General features: G+C 42.7%; 1 protein-coding gene across 9 annotated transcripts in view; it reads right to left on the reverse strand.

Annotated features, from left to right (window-relative positions):
* Positions 1-4,369: 4,369 nt before the first annotated feature.
* CAMK2D (calcium/calmodulin dependent protein kinase II delta) overlaps positions 4,370-15,011 on the reverse strand; it is a 208,939-nt gene continuing 198,297 nt past the window's right edge. For 8 of the 9 annotated variants that reach the window (XM_053251682.1, XM_053251680.1, XM_053251683.1 and 5 more), the window contains 2 exons: positions 11,000-11,228; positions 4,370-6,402 (listed from right to left, as the gene is read on the reverse strand). In XM_053251682.1, the coding sequence (XP_053107657.1) occupies positions 6,399-6,402; positions 11,000-11,228 (233 nt within the window). In that variant the 3' untranslated portion in view covers positions 4,370-6,398. Of the gene's footprint in view, positions 6,403-10,995; positions 11,229-15,011 lie in introns of those variants that run through there. The other variant, XM_053251689.1, reaches the window with a different exon arrangement.

Here is a 15,011-nt window from a genome sequence, read left to right on the forward strand (position 1 = left end):
ATTTTAATTTTTTTGCTGTCATTTATTTTAACTAATGTTTTAATTTTTTCTTGTTATTTATTTTGTTTTGTTGTGCGCCGCCAAGAATAAGTTTTGGGTGGTATTAAAATATGTTAAATAAAATAAAAATAAATATTATTTCACTGTCTAGCTCCTACATACCAGAACGCTTTCTTCCTCCACCTTGAAGAAAAACTTATTTTGTCTCCCCCCACCACCACCTAAACAGGAAAAATATTTAACATAGGTAAATAAATATAACATTTAAAAGGATGAATAAAGCTAGGTAATAACTGTAGATTAAGCAGGTTACTGACTAATGATAAATAACAAGGCAAGTTCTTTGGATAGTGAGAACAAATCACAGAAAGAAGAATATCACCAGGCATTCATATATGTATATCATTTTTTTATTTTGGGAGTCTGTGATGGTGCTTTATCTCAAGTAAAGACAAAAACCTCTGGCTGAGCTCTACCATACATACTTCAATTTGGTGTGTAATCTTATTTGCAATAAATGTCTTTATTCTCCCTCCATTCTTCAAAGATCTGAAGAATGGAGGGGAAAGAGAACAATTTAACTTTTAAACTTTAGGTTAGTTACCAGCAAGAAATAATAAAATGATTGCAGACCATGACTTTGAGTATCACTCTACTAACATCGACATGCGCTCTCTCTCTCTCTCTCTCTCTCTCTCACACACACACACACACACACACACACACACACACACACACACACACACACACGTTGTGCACACAACCATTTGCAGTGGGCGGGGAGTGTGCAAGGGAAGACCTAGCTTACCTTCCTCCCAGACGATCTGGCACTAAGTGGGGTGCTCACCTTGCACACTCACACAATCTCTGGAGGCTGGGAAAACAGGTCCTGGCCTCCAGGAATCCCAAAATACACTGCACAAGCATGAGCATACACAGGATTCTGGACCTGGCTTAGAGGGCACACTCACACCCTCTCACCCAGGTTAAAGGTGAGGTTATAAACCCGGTCTTCTGGGGGAGGCAGTGCTGGGATCGACCTCGATCTCAGCACTGCACACAAGCAGCCCAGTCCAGGTAGGGCTGCCCTAGCCAGGGTTGGGCTACTTGTGTGCACAGTCTCACTACGTTGCATTTAACATTCATGGACTTAATGTAAGGGACCCTGGAAAATGACAGAGGGACTAGGTAACTCTAGTACCCTTCCAAAATTACAATTTCCAGGTTTCATTCCTGGGAGACACAAGAGCTGAATTGGTTTTAAAAGCAGTATATTCACGGCATGGCATAGCTATGTCTCAGGAGAAAGTACAAACACATTAATATTGCTGCATTTACCCAAATCAAAGAGGACCCTGAATTTAAGATGATCCCACAATTTCTAACATCACAGAACTTGGAAAAAATCTAGTCTTGGATTCAGGTAAATAAGTGTATGAGACAGCATAGCAACAAAAGTTACGTTCAGAATAAGTTCCAAATAGGTTGCCATCTTAACCTGTTGCAGCAAAAATTAAAAATAATTTTTTAAAGTCAAGCGGAACCTTGAACACTAACCAGTGAATGATACGATAACTGTTAGTCTTTATAGTTGCATAAGAGTGTTGTTTTCAGAATGAGGTTATTTTTCAATGCAACTACTCTTCCAGGCAAATCAGCTGCCTAAATAAGATGAAGTGCTACATTCTTCAGCTTCATTGAGTTGTGGTTGCAGCTTCCTATCATTCTAGGTAAGATGAAATCTAATCACACCCTGTTAGGAATCAAACAGTTAATTTAACTGGGGCTTATGCAAGACTTCTGCTTCATGAAATAAGACATTTTCACAATCATGGTGGCTTCAAAAAGTACTGCCATTATCATAGTAATAATTGCAAAGGGTTCCCATAGGCTTTTGGCAAATGGTACGTTCTTCAGGATTGTCATACAGACCAAAAAGGGCTGTGTGAATTGGTCCTAAGTTCAACTTGGATGCTCCCAAATGAACTCCTGGAATAGCAGACAAGTGACCACCAGATGGCAGCATATTGAAAACTTTACTTGATTTTATTCAGACAATCAGAGACACATATAGGATACCAGATATCACATGCAAACAAAATGAACTATTGTTTTTCCACTGCAATATATGATGCTGATTCCCCCAGCCCCCATTAATGTAACATTTGAAACAGTACTCATTTTTCAAATTAACACAGAAATTCCACCCAGTCTGTTTTTCAAGAGGATGCAGCAAAATCGATATTTTCAAGTTTTTCACTCTTGTCCTCTTCCAACCTTGAAAATGCTCCTCTTCAAAAAGATTAACCTTTAAATTCCAGTACGTGGATGGAGAGCAAAGAGAAGATGCTCCCCTTGCATTAGCAAAGCTGGAGATGGAAGACATAGAGCCAGCGTGGTGTAGTGGTTAGAGTGCTGGACTAGGACCAGGGAGACCCGAGTTCAGCGATTTTGGAGCATTCTGGATTTCAGATGTCTGGATAAAGGATACTCAACCTGTTTTTTTCCTCCAAGGCTTCTGCTGTGTGGAATACATCAGTAAGTGACCCTGCTTTCATGAGCAATGATGTCAGTTTTTATAAACTAGATAACCAGTGTTTTTAGTTTTAGTCATGCTGGGATGGAGAGGTCTCGTTTTGCTTTGATCTGAACCATTGCCTGTCCAAAGCTTCAGTGTGGCATTTCAGACCTCCTCTCTCCCTACCCTAAAAGTACTTCATAGACCATTACTACAGTCCCAGGAAATATTGCAATTCCCAGAAGAAGCTCCCTGTCAGCTCCAAGATAGGGCTGAGAGAGATTCCTGCCTGCAACCTTGGAGAAGCTGCTGCCAGTCTATGTAGACAATACTGAGCTAGATGGACCTATGGTCTGAGTCAGTAAATGGCAGCTTCCTATGTTCCACCTGCACCATTCCCAGGAATCCAGCAATTTAAGGGGAAAAGGTAATTTTAAAAAGTAAGCTGCAGAACACTGCTTGCTCCTTCACTGCTAGTCATGAGGATGTGAAAAAGTGTCCTGTCTACTGTCCCCCTGCTGAATCCTATAAGTATTTCTAGGGGTCAGGTGTGGGAGGGGACAATGCAAAGTTTGGGCGGGACAAGCGACTCAGTCCAGTTTCATGCACATGTTCTATAGGGAGGGAGAAGTGAACAGTGTGGACTCAATTCTTGCAGATCTCTCCAAAACACAGACGGAGACACCCATGTTTTCAGTGGGGAGACTTCTGAATAGCCCCAAACACCTCTCAGTCCCAAGGAGCCTTGTAAACTCTTGCAGGTCAAAATAACAGCTTGTGATCTGGCTTCCTGGAGAGGAATGAAAACATAAGCACTATTTTCTGTGTCTGCCAGCATGCAGCCATATCTGGGCCTCGGACAAGTCAAGCACAGTTCCCCATTTATAAAACTAGAACAGCAGCAACCTACCTCAAGGGGTTTGTGTGAAGACCAGCATTAAGCAAAAGCAATTTGAAAATCAGAAATGTTATGACGTATAGAGCCGGTTTCCAAGGTCCTGTCACACTCTAGCGTGACCAAGAAACTGAATCCAGGAGGGAGCAATGCAGATGGGGTCAGAATATTCTAAACTATTCCTTTCGAGTTCTATGGGACAGAACGAGCTCCTATGTGGGAAAGTAAAGTGATTACTTCAGGGCAATTTTGTGATTAGTGCAAAACCTATCTTAATACGACCCTGATACAGTGGGTGGTCTTTCACCTGCCTTGACAGTCCTGTGAGGATGCCTTGCATGCATACACATTGTCCGTGAGACCCTGTAACAGACCAGTGCTCCTCCTTCCCAGACACACATTATGCATTCTTCCTGTCTGTTCCACTCAACTCTCCCAAATTCTGTCATACTTTAGTGTGACCCATCAGCCTGGTAACATAGCCAAGAGGCTAGCATGGGTGGATGCCATGAGTGCACCCATAGTGGCATCCCTTTAAGGGAACCAGGGCATTTTGTACTCAAGCTGGCCTATTTTGGGGAGTTAGCACACTGGCCTCACCCCGAGTGGTTAACGGCAGGAGGCTTGAAGGGCCCATGCCATTAGCTGCTCTATGCTCCTTTCCGTCCCAGTCACATCCCCAGCAGGCAGGCTGAAGATACCTCCATGTCAACAGTGGGTTGTCCCAGTCACCTGGAGTCCCTACCTTTGTCTATGCCAAAACATTTTCTCTGGAAGCTGCAATCAACCAATAAGGTGGTGGCCTGTTACCCAGTCACATGTGGTTCTCATCCTTCCTGCCCTTGCCTCAGTCTTTGCAGCACAGAAAAGTGGTGAACAGCAATGACGACGATGATCAGTGTTGCTGGATTAATGATCATGCAACACCATTCCAATGAAAACACAAAGCCAAAATGTCAGCAGAAATCACAAATTTATTAACTCTTAAATATATTTGTCAGTTCTTTACCATTATGGCAAGAAATATATATACATTGTGTCCCATGGTAAACTGCAGCATTTTGAAATGACAAAGGGTTAGGTGTATAATTCAGCTGGAGTGCAGAGAACTAACTCACATGATTTTTCTCACATTTCAGTGTGGAAGACAGACTTGACCTAGAATAATATGGCAACACCACATGCTATGGTAAATGTGTAAGAAAAAGAAAAACCATTCTACACCTAAATTTTGTTAAATGTAAATACACTTATACCACCTAAAGCTGCTTCACATAAAAGAAATTTATTATTTTAAAAAATGCATGAGGCCATTGCTTTTTCACAGATCCCATTGGCAGGTTAATATGGCTCAAGACATTTACTGGAGATGCTTGCTATAAATATTTCTGTGGGTTGAAAGTATATAGTAACTCTCCCCAGAGAAGCTTAAATTTCTCTAACATATGTTACTAGGAACAACATCAAGGTGTAAAGAATAAGAACCACTTTTGATTAGTAACCAATACAGATAGGTCAAACTTATACAAATTGGGTCTCCCCCCGCCCCTTGCTTAAAAATTTTAGGCTGCAATTTGTAAATTTTAATTTCTAAAAAGAACATTGATCAAAGTGTCATGCGCTATACAACGTTACAGAAAATGGTAGCCCCGCTGTATTCCTAACCAAAGAGTGAATAAACAGCAGCAGAAGAAAAACTTTAATTAAAAAAAATTAAATCCTATTCTTTTTTTTTAAAGAAGAGGAGCAATACTTGCAGGAATATAATTTCACATCTACACAACAGTAATCAAACAGCAAGTGAGCAATTTGATCTAAACTGACACTAGATATATTTCCTGCTCATTCTACAGGTATATATGCAGCAAGAGAGAGTGAGAGAGAAATGAATGAAGCTGCAGTAATTGTTTTATTCCACATTGTTCAAGGATGTCAATAAGCCATGAAAAAAATCAACATTACTGTGCTGAAAGTGTGACAGTATTATTAGAAAACTGATGTTTCCTGGTATTTTTCCCCCAGTAAGAAATTGCTACAAAGAAAATGTAGACAAGTAAACTCTTGATACTAAGCTTTTAAGGCCTAATTGTCCTAGGTTACCACACACCTTGACTAGAGCATTTGATTTAAAAAAATCCTCTATAGCTTGCTTTAGTAAATGTACTGTACATCCAGAAAATGATAAAAAAAAGTTTTTTTTTATTTTATGCTTTTGCTTCAACCACCAAAACTTGTCTCATATCTGTTCACTGCTTGGCTTTTGGCTAACTAGAAATGCTACTTAAAATCCCCACCCACCCCCTGTCATTTGTAGTTAAAACAACAAAGCTAAAGAAATAGTTTTTTTTTTAAAGTCTTGTTGACCAAACAGGATCAGTGACAGATAATTCTAGTGAGGCCAAGTCAGAAAATTACACCATCTTCCTCTCCCCCCCTTTCCAGTTTGCACACTGTGACTCTTAGCAGAGATTACTCCCCACAAGGTAAGCCCACAGAAACTCTTCAGTCTAAGCCAGTATTTCTACCCATGTGTCCCACAACAGCAAAGCTACTGTTAGTAGGAAAGTCATTATTTCTACAACGACCAAAGCAATTTTCGATGGTCTTTAAAAACAAGTGAGCCAGAAAAAAAAGTTGAAACAATTAAAATAAGGAGACTAAACCTTCATTTCCATAGGTTGCTCATAAAGATGTTTACCATATTTTGGCATGAGAAGGATGCTCTGCATATACCCTCTCATTTTAATTTGATTCCCCTGTCTTGTCTGCTATTCTGCCATTTTCAAATTGCATGGAACTTTCCGTTCACGAGTGTAAACAAAAGGTACCAATGGAATATACAATAAAATGATGCATCATAAATGAATCACATGTAGAAATTTCACAGCTTCATGCACTCAAAAAAACATGCATGAAGAGGGCAACGGGGTGGCCCGGATGGTAGCCGACCGAGTGCAGAGAACACAAATGTGGCACCATTGACATTTAGCTAGGAGGGAAGAGAGAGAGAAAAGAGAGAAAATCAACACATTGTTTTACAGGTTTGATGCTGTTTTTCAAACAAACAAAAAATGGACAATGTACAGTTTATAAAACAATCCAAACAAACCAGGTTACATACATGGCCATTTTCCTATTCAAACCACTACAATATTTAATTTTTAAATCAAGTAGAATAGTAATGCCAGTTATACTATAAGCACTTTGGGCCAGAGCCAAATATATTGTTTGTACTACAGAGATAAGGGTGGATTCAGACATCTGAAGCTGCCATATCCACCTAGTTAATCTGTTGTCTCTACTGACTGGTGAGAGCTCTCCAAGTTTTCAAACAGGGATCTTTTCTAGCCCTTCATGGAGATGCCAGTGATTGAATATGGGATCTACTTACTGCAAGCAAAACATGCACTCAGGACTGGCTCTGTTTCAGAAATCCCTTGGCAAATCGCCCTGCATGGGCTGCCTCTTACGTGGATACTTCTAAGGTGCATAGTGAGGTAGATGGGATGGGAAATAGGTGGCAACAATGGAGTGATACTCTTGGCCAAGAGAGTCATTCCATTACTACTGAGCGAAGCTTATGGGGGCAGAGGTAGTCTCAGGGATACCCTGCTGAAGGACTTGGGCCATTGGCAAGCACCCAACAAGGCCAATGTCTCACAGTGGCCATGGATATGCTCCACTACTGAGCTATGGCAACTCCTCCAAAACCAACCAAGCTGCTGAGATGCTGAAACCACCACCAACATTTGGATTCTGACTCAGTGATGATTCATATGCATGCTCCAAACTCCATCTTTGAGTGCATAAGCAGCAGTATTCTTTAGGACCCAGCTAAGACTCCTCCTCCTCCTGAATTAATTAGTAAGTAATTAGAGGGCAAAGCACTCTTTGTGCTGCCATGGGAGCATCATGGTTGTAGAATGCATGCAAAGTAGAAACAGTATGAGGCTGTTCACACATGCAGCACATGACATTGGCTGCCTAAGCCCGATCTTTTCTGCGTGTGTAAACTGCCAGGAGTTTTGCGGCTCCCGGCAGTGGTGAACCCGCTCAGGGAACCTGCGACTGAAGGTTAAAGGCACAAGGGCACCCTTAACCCAGTTGGTGCTGCGTGACTCCGCACAGCACCCAGACACCAGCAGCCTCCCAGTGGGCACTGAAAATATCCCCATTAGGCACCACACCCCCACGGGGTACTTTATGGGAGTTCTGGGGGGCTCCCGGCCCCCAAAACTCCATGCTACCAGGAGCAGCCGGCAGTCATCTGGGCAGGGATCCTCTACCCAGCTACGGCAGGAAAATAAGTCTGCGGGGGAAGTAAGCATTTCGAGGCTTCCTCCCCTCACCCATCTTGAGCCCTTTCTCCTGATCGTGAGATTATTGATTGTGGTCTAGCCACAATCCTATGTAATTATCTAGAGTCTTGAGTCTATATGCTGTAGGATTATCCAGAAGCAGAGGGGCTTCCTCACTCTCTGCTCATCCAGAGTAAGCAGTTCTGCCCTTTGTTCACAGTTCAGATGCCTGGAGTTCCCTCCATGAGGTGGAATCTCTCTAAGATGGGTCCTTGTGTTTGGTAAAAGTAACACAGGCTTTACAGTTAGAAGAAGCCCACAAGTCTTTTCACCTAACAATCATCTTCTGCATATTCACTTCCTTCCAGAATTCATCTTCTGGACTCTGGTCTCTATTTGAACTGCAAACCCTCTGCAAGCTGCTGAGCCTCCAAGAATGAGAATGAGAATCAGAAGAGGAGAGCTGGCCTAGGAGAGAAGAGCTGGTCTTGTGGTAGCAAGCATGACCTGTCCCCTTAGCTAAGCAGGGTCTGCCGTGGTTGCATATGGATGGGAGATGAGAAGTGTGAGCACTGTAAGATATTCCCCTTAGGGGATGGAGCTGCTCTGGGAAGAGCAGAAGGTTCCAAGTTCCCTCCCTGTAATCTCCAAGATAGGGCTGAGAGAGATTCCTGCCTGCAACCTTGGAGAAGCTGCTGCCAGTCTGTGAAGACAATACTGAGCTAGATAGACCAGTGGTCTGACTCAGTATAGGACAGCTCCCTATGTTCCTAAGTTATCTTTGTATGCTCAGAAATCTCTATAAATCAGATGAAAGAGTTACACTAACTGGAATCATCTGATGTCCAGAATACTCTTTGCTCCAAGTATGAACCCTCTTAGAAGGAAACCATCAGAACCCTCGCAATTCATGAGCTAAACAGGCACCTCCCAACTCAGGGCTATCTAGAATCAATGCTTTCTCAAACTGCTTTGTAACACCCATATGAATCAATCAGCACTCTCAAGATGAAATTTTAAAAGTCTTGTCTTCAGTGTATATTACTAGCTATATCCACTCAGTTGTGCAAAACTGTATTTAAGCTGTGCCGTAGCTTTGGAGAAACTGGAGCTCCTTTCTGTACAATAAAGGTTGAACATTTATTCTGTATTATTATTATTATTATTATTATTCTGTACAATAAAGGTTGAACGGCTGGATTACTGTAACACGCTCTACGTGGGGCTGCCCTTGAAGAATATCCGGAAACTGCAGCTAGTGCAAAACGCGGCAGCGAGGGTTTTATCCAGAGCTGCCCGTTGGGAACATATCACCCCCATTTTGAAAGAGCTGCACTGGCTACCGGTTCGTTTCCGGGTCTAATTCAAGGTGCTGGTTTTGACCTTTAAAGCCCTAAACGGTTTGGGCCCGGGGTATTTGAGGGACCGCCTGCTCCCAAGGGTTGCTGCCTGCTTGACGAGGACATCTGAGGGGGCCCTGCTCCGGGTGCCGACAATGAGAGAGGCCCGGCTGTCGTGCACTCGGGACAGGGCCTTCTCTGTTGCTGCCCCCAGACTCTGGAATGCTCTCCCAGTGGCCATTCGTTCCTCGGACTCCATCATGGCTTTTAGAAAGCTTGTAAAGACTTGGCTTTTTACCCAGGCTTTTACATAATCATTTTTACTGCTGCTTCTGGGTGTTTTTATTTGTTGTATTGTTTTATGCCTGTTTTTATACTCTTAGCATGCTGTTTTTATTGTGTTTTTATTGTATGTTTTTAACTTTTGTAAACCGCCTTGGGGCTATATTTTAACGAAAGGCGGTATAAAAATGCAAAAATAAATAAATAAATAAATAAAAACATTTTGCTGCTCTCCTGGTCAAGATGTCCAACCTTATCCACAGATAATAAGCTGGTATTTAACTGAATCACTGTATGATTCCTGTTAGTGGAGATAAAGATCTTCCTGAGGTCTTGATCACCACTAAACTGTTCTCTCTTTCTGGGGTGCTCTGGCACTGAGCATATGGTGATTGCATCTGAAAGACTATATAGTTAATCACAGAAGATAGAAGCTGTTGAACAGATGGGCACTAGAGCTTTTGACTCACTGTGTTGACTCACTAAGGAAAAATATGTCGCCAACTAATTTAATATTAAGCAGAAACACTTATTTAAAACAGCCCAGTGGGCTCAGCTCGGCCCTTTATTGCTTGGGTTTTCATCACTGCCAAATCCAAGAAATGAGCTCCATATTCTAAAGAGCTGAGCTGATGTACACTGTGAAAGTATATCAGGCCTGCTGAGGTTTGAAAGTGATTCTGATGGGTATTTTCTGCTTAGTCACATCCAAGTATGCTACAAGTGTGTTTTACTTCTTTTGTGATAAAGAGCCTGTATTGATAGAATGGTAAAGCTGCCTTCTCTCCCATTAGTACAATTATTGATAAATAACTGGTTTTTGTACAAAATTGAAGTTGAAAACTTCTCTGTTTTCAACAAGTTCTGTTTCTGATCCTGTTTGACCTTGAGGGTTCTCTAAAGAGACATGGCACTATCTGGACCTGGGCGCTTTCCAGATTAACCCCTTACCACAGTGCCACTACAGATCTGCAAAGTGTGCTTCCGTACTTCCTGTGTTGTGACACTGCAGTCCCTGCACTGCCAATAAGGTATTTTTCACATTTCCAATGCCTTGCTTTGGATTTTGTCTTTGCAATTTAGTGCTACAATGTTGTAAGTCCATTGCAGGAAAATAGCTGCATTTTGCCATTGTATGAGTTTGAGAGTCTGTGGATTGTTTTCAATATGATCCTGCCAAGCCAAAACATTTCACTGCTGTTCTAGGGTGTAATCTGGAAAGCGCCCCAGTCCAGAATTATTCCTGCTTGTAGATGATGCTAGTAATCCTGAGCTCTACTGGGCCTGTTTTGCCAACTAGTAAAAGTGGATTCTCCTGGTATCCTGAACAATAACTCCACTAGCTTCAAAGGTGCACTACATAATGCATGTGCATTAGATGCACATGTATAAGACACAGGTCCATGCAAGTGGTAATACTGCCCTGCTCCTAGTGCCATTTAAAACCAGAAGGGAGATGCCACTAGCAACTTCTGGGGTAATTCTCCATCAGAATAATACAGCCCCATACCCCACACAACACCTTTTTTGTTTCTTTTTTTCCTTGTTTCTTTTAAAAAGGAAAACAGAAACACAATGATGGATTCAATGTCACATATAGCTTGTCTCTAAGTAGGTAAGAAAGGAAATTCAGGACCGAATACAAAGAAGAAAATCCACTACTCACTTGATAGGTACTGTTGGTGAGCCTGATCGGTGAAAGTGAACATTCTGCCATTTCCCATCACGGCGATGCCAGACTCGTGTCTCTTCTGACTGCATTGTCTTTGGCATTCCACTTCCATCCATGTATTGTGTCAGCCGTATATATGCAATGCAGGCAGCATCATCACCCACAAGGTGGACATGAGGATTCAGGATAATCGTATGGATTGGCTTGTTGCTCTTAGACAAAGCTATGGAGGGAAATTGTGCAGTGTAAAACTCATAATGCACAAATGGGTATAATCTAGAGAAATTTAGGTAGATGTATATTGAACACTTAACAGTGTGTTGAATGGATTGTAAGCACACTTAACTTTATTTGGATTGGGTCCATCAAGTATTATTGCCAGTCCACACATTACATTATGGTAGATGTTTGTAAAGGCAAGAGATCTTAATTAAAAGGTGAAGCAGCAAATCAAAGATCTCAGTTTGGGTCAAATTTAGTCAGATTCATCCACACCTCCTCATCTAACTACAGACACGTGTGAAGTAAGAACTCCTGGAGCCTACCTTGGATCAGAACATAATTGTTCAAAGTGCTTCAGAGACATTATCCACCAAATCCCCTAAGACTTAGTTAGCAGCTAGCTCTGTACTCTGTATGGGCAGTTATAATGCTTTAAACTGGAAAGAAATATATTACAGAAGACTGAATTATTAAGCAGATCCAACTGTCTTATTTATAAAGCAAATTTTCACTTGAGAAATTTCAAGAGAAATTTTCACTTGAGAAAGGTTGGGAACTAAATAAACTTCTATGATTAAATATCTAGTATTGGTGTGGTTTCCTCCCAGTCCAGGTGGGGACGGGGGCTCCAGCAGCAAATGAGGCTGAGTTCCCTAATCTGACCATGGAATACATCCTTTCCCACTACACACAGAGAGCCCGATCATGTGAAAGGGTGTGAGGGCAGGTGGCGGGGAAGGCAGCAGAAATTCACCTTCCCCACAGACGAACTGGCTACCATGCCTGGGAGGGTCAGGGCAGGCTGATTGCGTGCCCGGATGGCCCACTGCTGCCCCAGGCAGCACAGAGATGTGGGGGTCAGATGTGTGGTCCCGGCCACTCAAAACCCCACAATGCAGCATGCAAGTGCACGGTGCATCATGGGGATCCCCCGGGTGATGGCCGGGAGCCCACTCATGTGCCAGTGCTGGCTGGAAGCAGCCAGCACCCGTACAGAAGCAGTCAGCCCGAGTTAAGGACACGCTTGCACCCTTAACCTTGGCTAACCAGCAGGCTCCATAGGCAGGTTTGCCACTGAGGTGCTGGTGGGAGCAAAGCAGTGAAGCTTGGGCTTAGCTACCCTACCCTGGCCTTGGCCGCTCGTGAGGCCTCATTATGTATATAAGGGAGATGTCCTGCACAACTCTCAGAGGACTATTACTTAAAAAAAAAAAAACACCGATAAAACTGTTTACACTGGCTGACTTCTGATCCCACAAGATGCACTGGTGCATCTGCACTGCAGACTAACAATGATCTGTTGGGCATTGTGGGGGTGGGGTGGGTACTCTTCCCTGCCACTAGAAGTGCTCCCTGCAACCTAGCTGGGGATCTCTGAGAGCTGTTTCTGTGAGTGGGGGAGATGGGCAAAAATGCCTCCCCATGTGAGTATGTGTGCTGCCTTAGTCTGGACGGCAGCAGTTGTGCCTGCTTCTAATTTATGTAATTTATGGTTTACTGAACTATTATCTAAAGAGGAACACTGTCATTGTCAGAAGCTTACTAGTGATATATGCAGTGCATGCTTTAGTCAAAATAAAGCCTATGTTCTTCATACCTTGCTCAGACACTGAACCTTAAAAGCAGAATTTATATGCCTTGGCATAGAAAAACAAGCCGCCCTTATATGACACTACTGTGTTTCTATCACTTGAACAATAGAACAGTCTCATGTGGTGAGATAATGGTAAGGAGGCAGGAGTTTCATTGAAAAAATATGGTTGTATGTTATTTCAAATCAGACTTCAGCAGGAACCATGTGGATTTCTCCAGCAGTTATTGTCTAATAAATAATTTTTTCCTTCCCTTTGCTTCCCTTAGTGGTGAAAAATTGACACAGACTGACAAAACTAACTCCTACATGTAAGATGTACAAAAATAAATGGCATCAACTCAGTGGTGCTTTATATATGGCTGTTTTTTGATGTAATTATAAGTGTGCAACATATCACATTTCACTTACTTAATGATTATGATAATAGCACTAATGCTATTATTACACATTTGTTTAGCATAAAGGCCTTGGGTCCCGGTCAGTCGCACTGTTAAGCTATCTCCATGATTTCTACACTCCTTTTTGGTACAATAGCGACTCCATGAAATGACTAAATCACATCAGTTTTCCAAACTGTATGTTTAATTTAAATATGCCCTAAAATTCTGCAATGTTTCACCTTGTGAGGTATACTGAAATTATTTTCGCTTTTCAGTTTCCCCTTAAAGGAACCCTTAAGTTCTCTTCTGAATTTTACTTTGGAGAAAACTCATTCCAGTCCTAACTTCATTTGGCGGGATGGCATTCACCACTCAAATTAGCTTACAATGAGGCTCTACACATGATCCGTGTGTAGAGCCTGGGAGGGTTCTGTGAGAAGAGCAGGCTTAAGTCCCAGGATGCCCCCTGTGTGTGTGCGGGGCATTCTGGGGGGACCCCCAATACCAGGAGGCTGCTTGTAGCCTCCCGGTTGGGGGTCTACTCATGTGTCACCACACGCCACAGTGGCACACTAGCAGGAAAACAAGGTTCAAGAAGCGCCTGCTGCTCGTTTAAGGGGAGGGTGTTTTAGGCAGGCTAGCCGCCTTGGGAGCACCGGGCTTGCCTGGTCGCTTCCACAATCAAAGGAAAGTGGGCTAAGCTCTCTTAGCCCACTTTCCAGTGATCGTGGGAATAGCCTCAGTGTTTCCTCCTTGAGATGGTAAATACCTTCCTATTCAAACAAAATGCTCATCACACAAAACTGACATGGCAAATGTCATCTTGTGATAAGTTAATTGTATCAGAAAATGGTTCTTGAATGAGCATCAGGCCTTGAATTAGTGACTTACTGCTGGGACAAGCTGTTTCCACAGTAAGCTGGTTTTCCTTGTAGCAGAGAATCCATACAGAGTCATGTCTTGTGAATTCACACAGTACATGCTTGGTGAGATTTTGGCCTTGTTCAGAAAGTGGCTGCAGGGCAATGGGTCCGGTGCTGCAACTCCGAATTAGTTGTTTTCATCACACGCCCTTTTCCCTCACCACAAATGACTTGGCCGATTTAGGATCTGTGGTGTATCCGAGATGGACTGAGATGGATAAGCACAATTTTTTCCAGCCCATCTGGATGAACCGTAATTTCATAGCCTTTGTACTTCCTTTAGCAATTTTAATTTCGGTGAGCTATATTAATATATTCCACATGGGGTTACCAAGAGTAGTAAATGGTAAGGGGAAAACTCCAAGAGCGAGATTTTATTTGGAGAAGGTCACTAAAAGAATGGAGTGTTCTAAAAGGTTCACTGAGCAAGGCACCATATCCCAAGAATAACCTAACTCTCACTGCTGCTGGGAGGATAAAATGTAAGTACCCGTGCATGCCACTTTGACCTCTATATACAAAAGATGGGAAACCAATGAGACAGACAAATTATACCAGCCAAATAGCTAAGCACTCCCTCTAATGTACTGGAGTCACGCCATTTCAGATTTCTGTTGTGTGTGAGGGGGAAGGAAACCAGACACTGATTCAGGACAGCCCAACTCGAGCACTGGCCAAGGGTGAAAGGCTGAACTGAGCTCTTGAAGCTCTATTGAAAAAAGACGGCCGGCACCATTGCTGGCTACCCAAAAGTGCTCCAAACCACTGCCACCAATAAGGTCTTCCCCCAAATCCCTGAAGGCACTTACATTAGCTGTGGCTCAGAGCACTCTTCAGCAGCAGTGATCTACCTATAATGTCATGCCCCTGTCTTTGCCATTGCATAT

The sequence above is a fragment of the Hemicordylus capensis genome, chromosome 5 (assembly GCF_027244095.1).
Source record: "Hemicordylus capensis ecotype Gifberg chromosome 5, rHemCap1.1.pri, whole genome shotgun sequence".
Lineage (NCBI taxonomy): Eukaryota > Metazoa > Chordata > Lepidosauria > Squamata > Cordylidae > Hemicordylus > Hemicordylus capensis.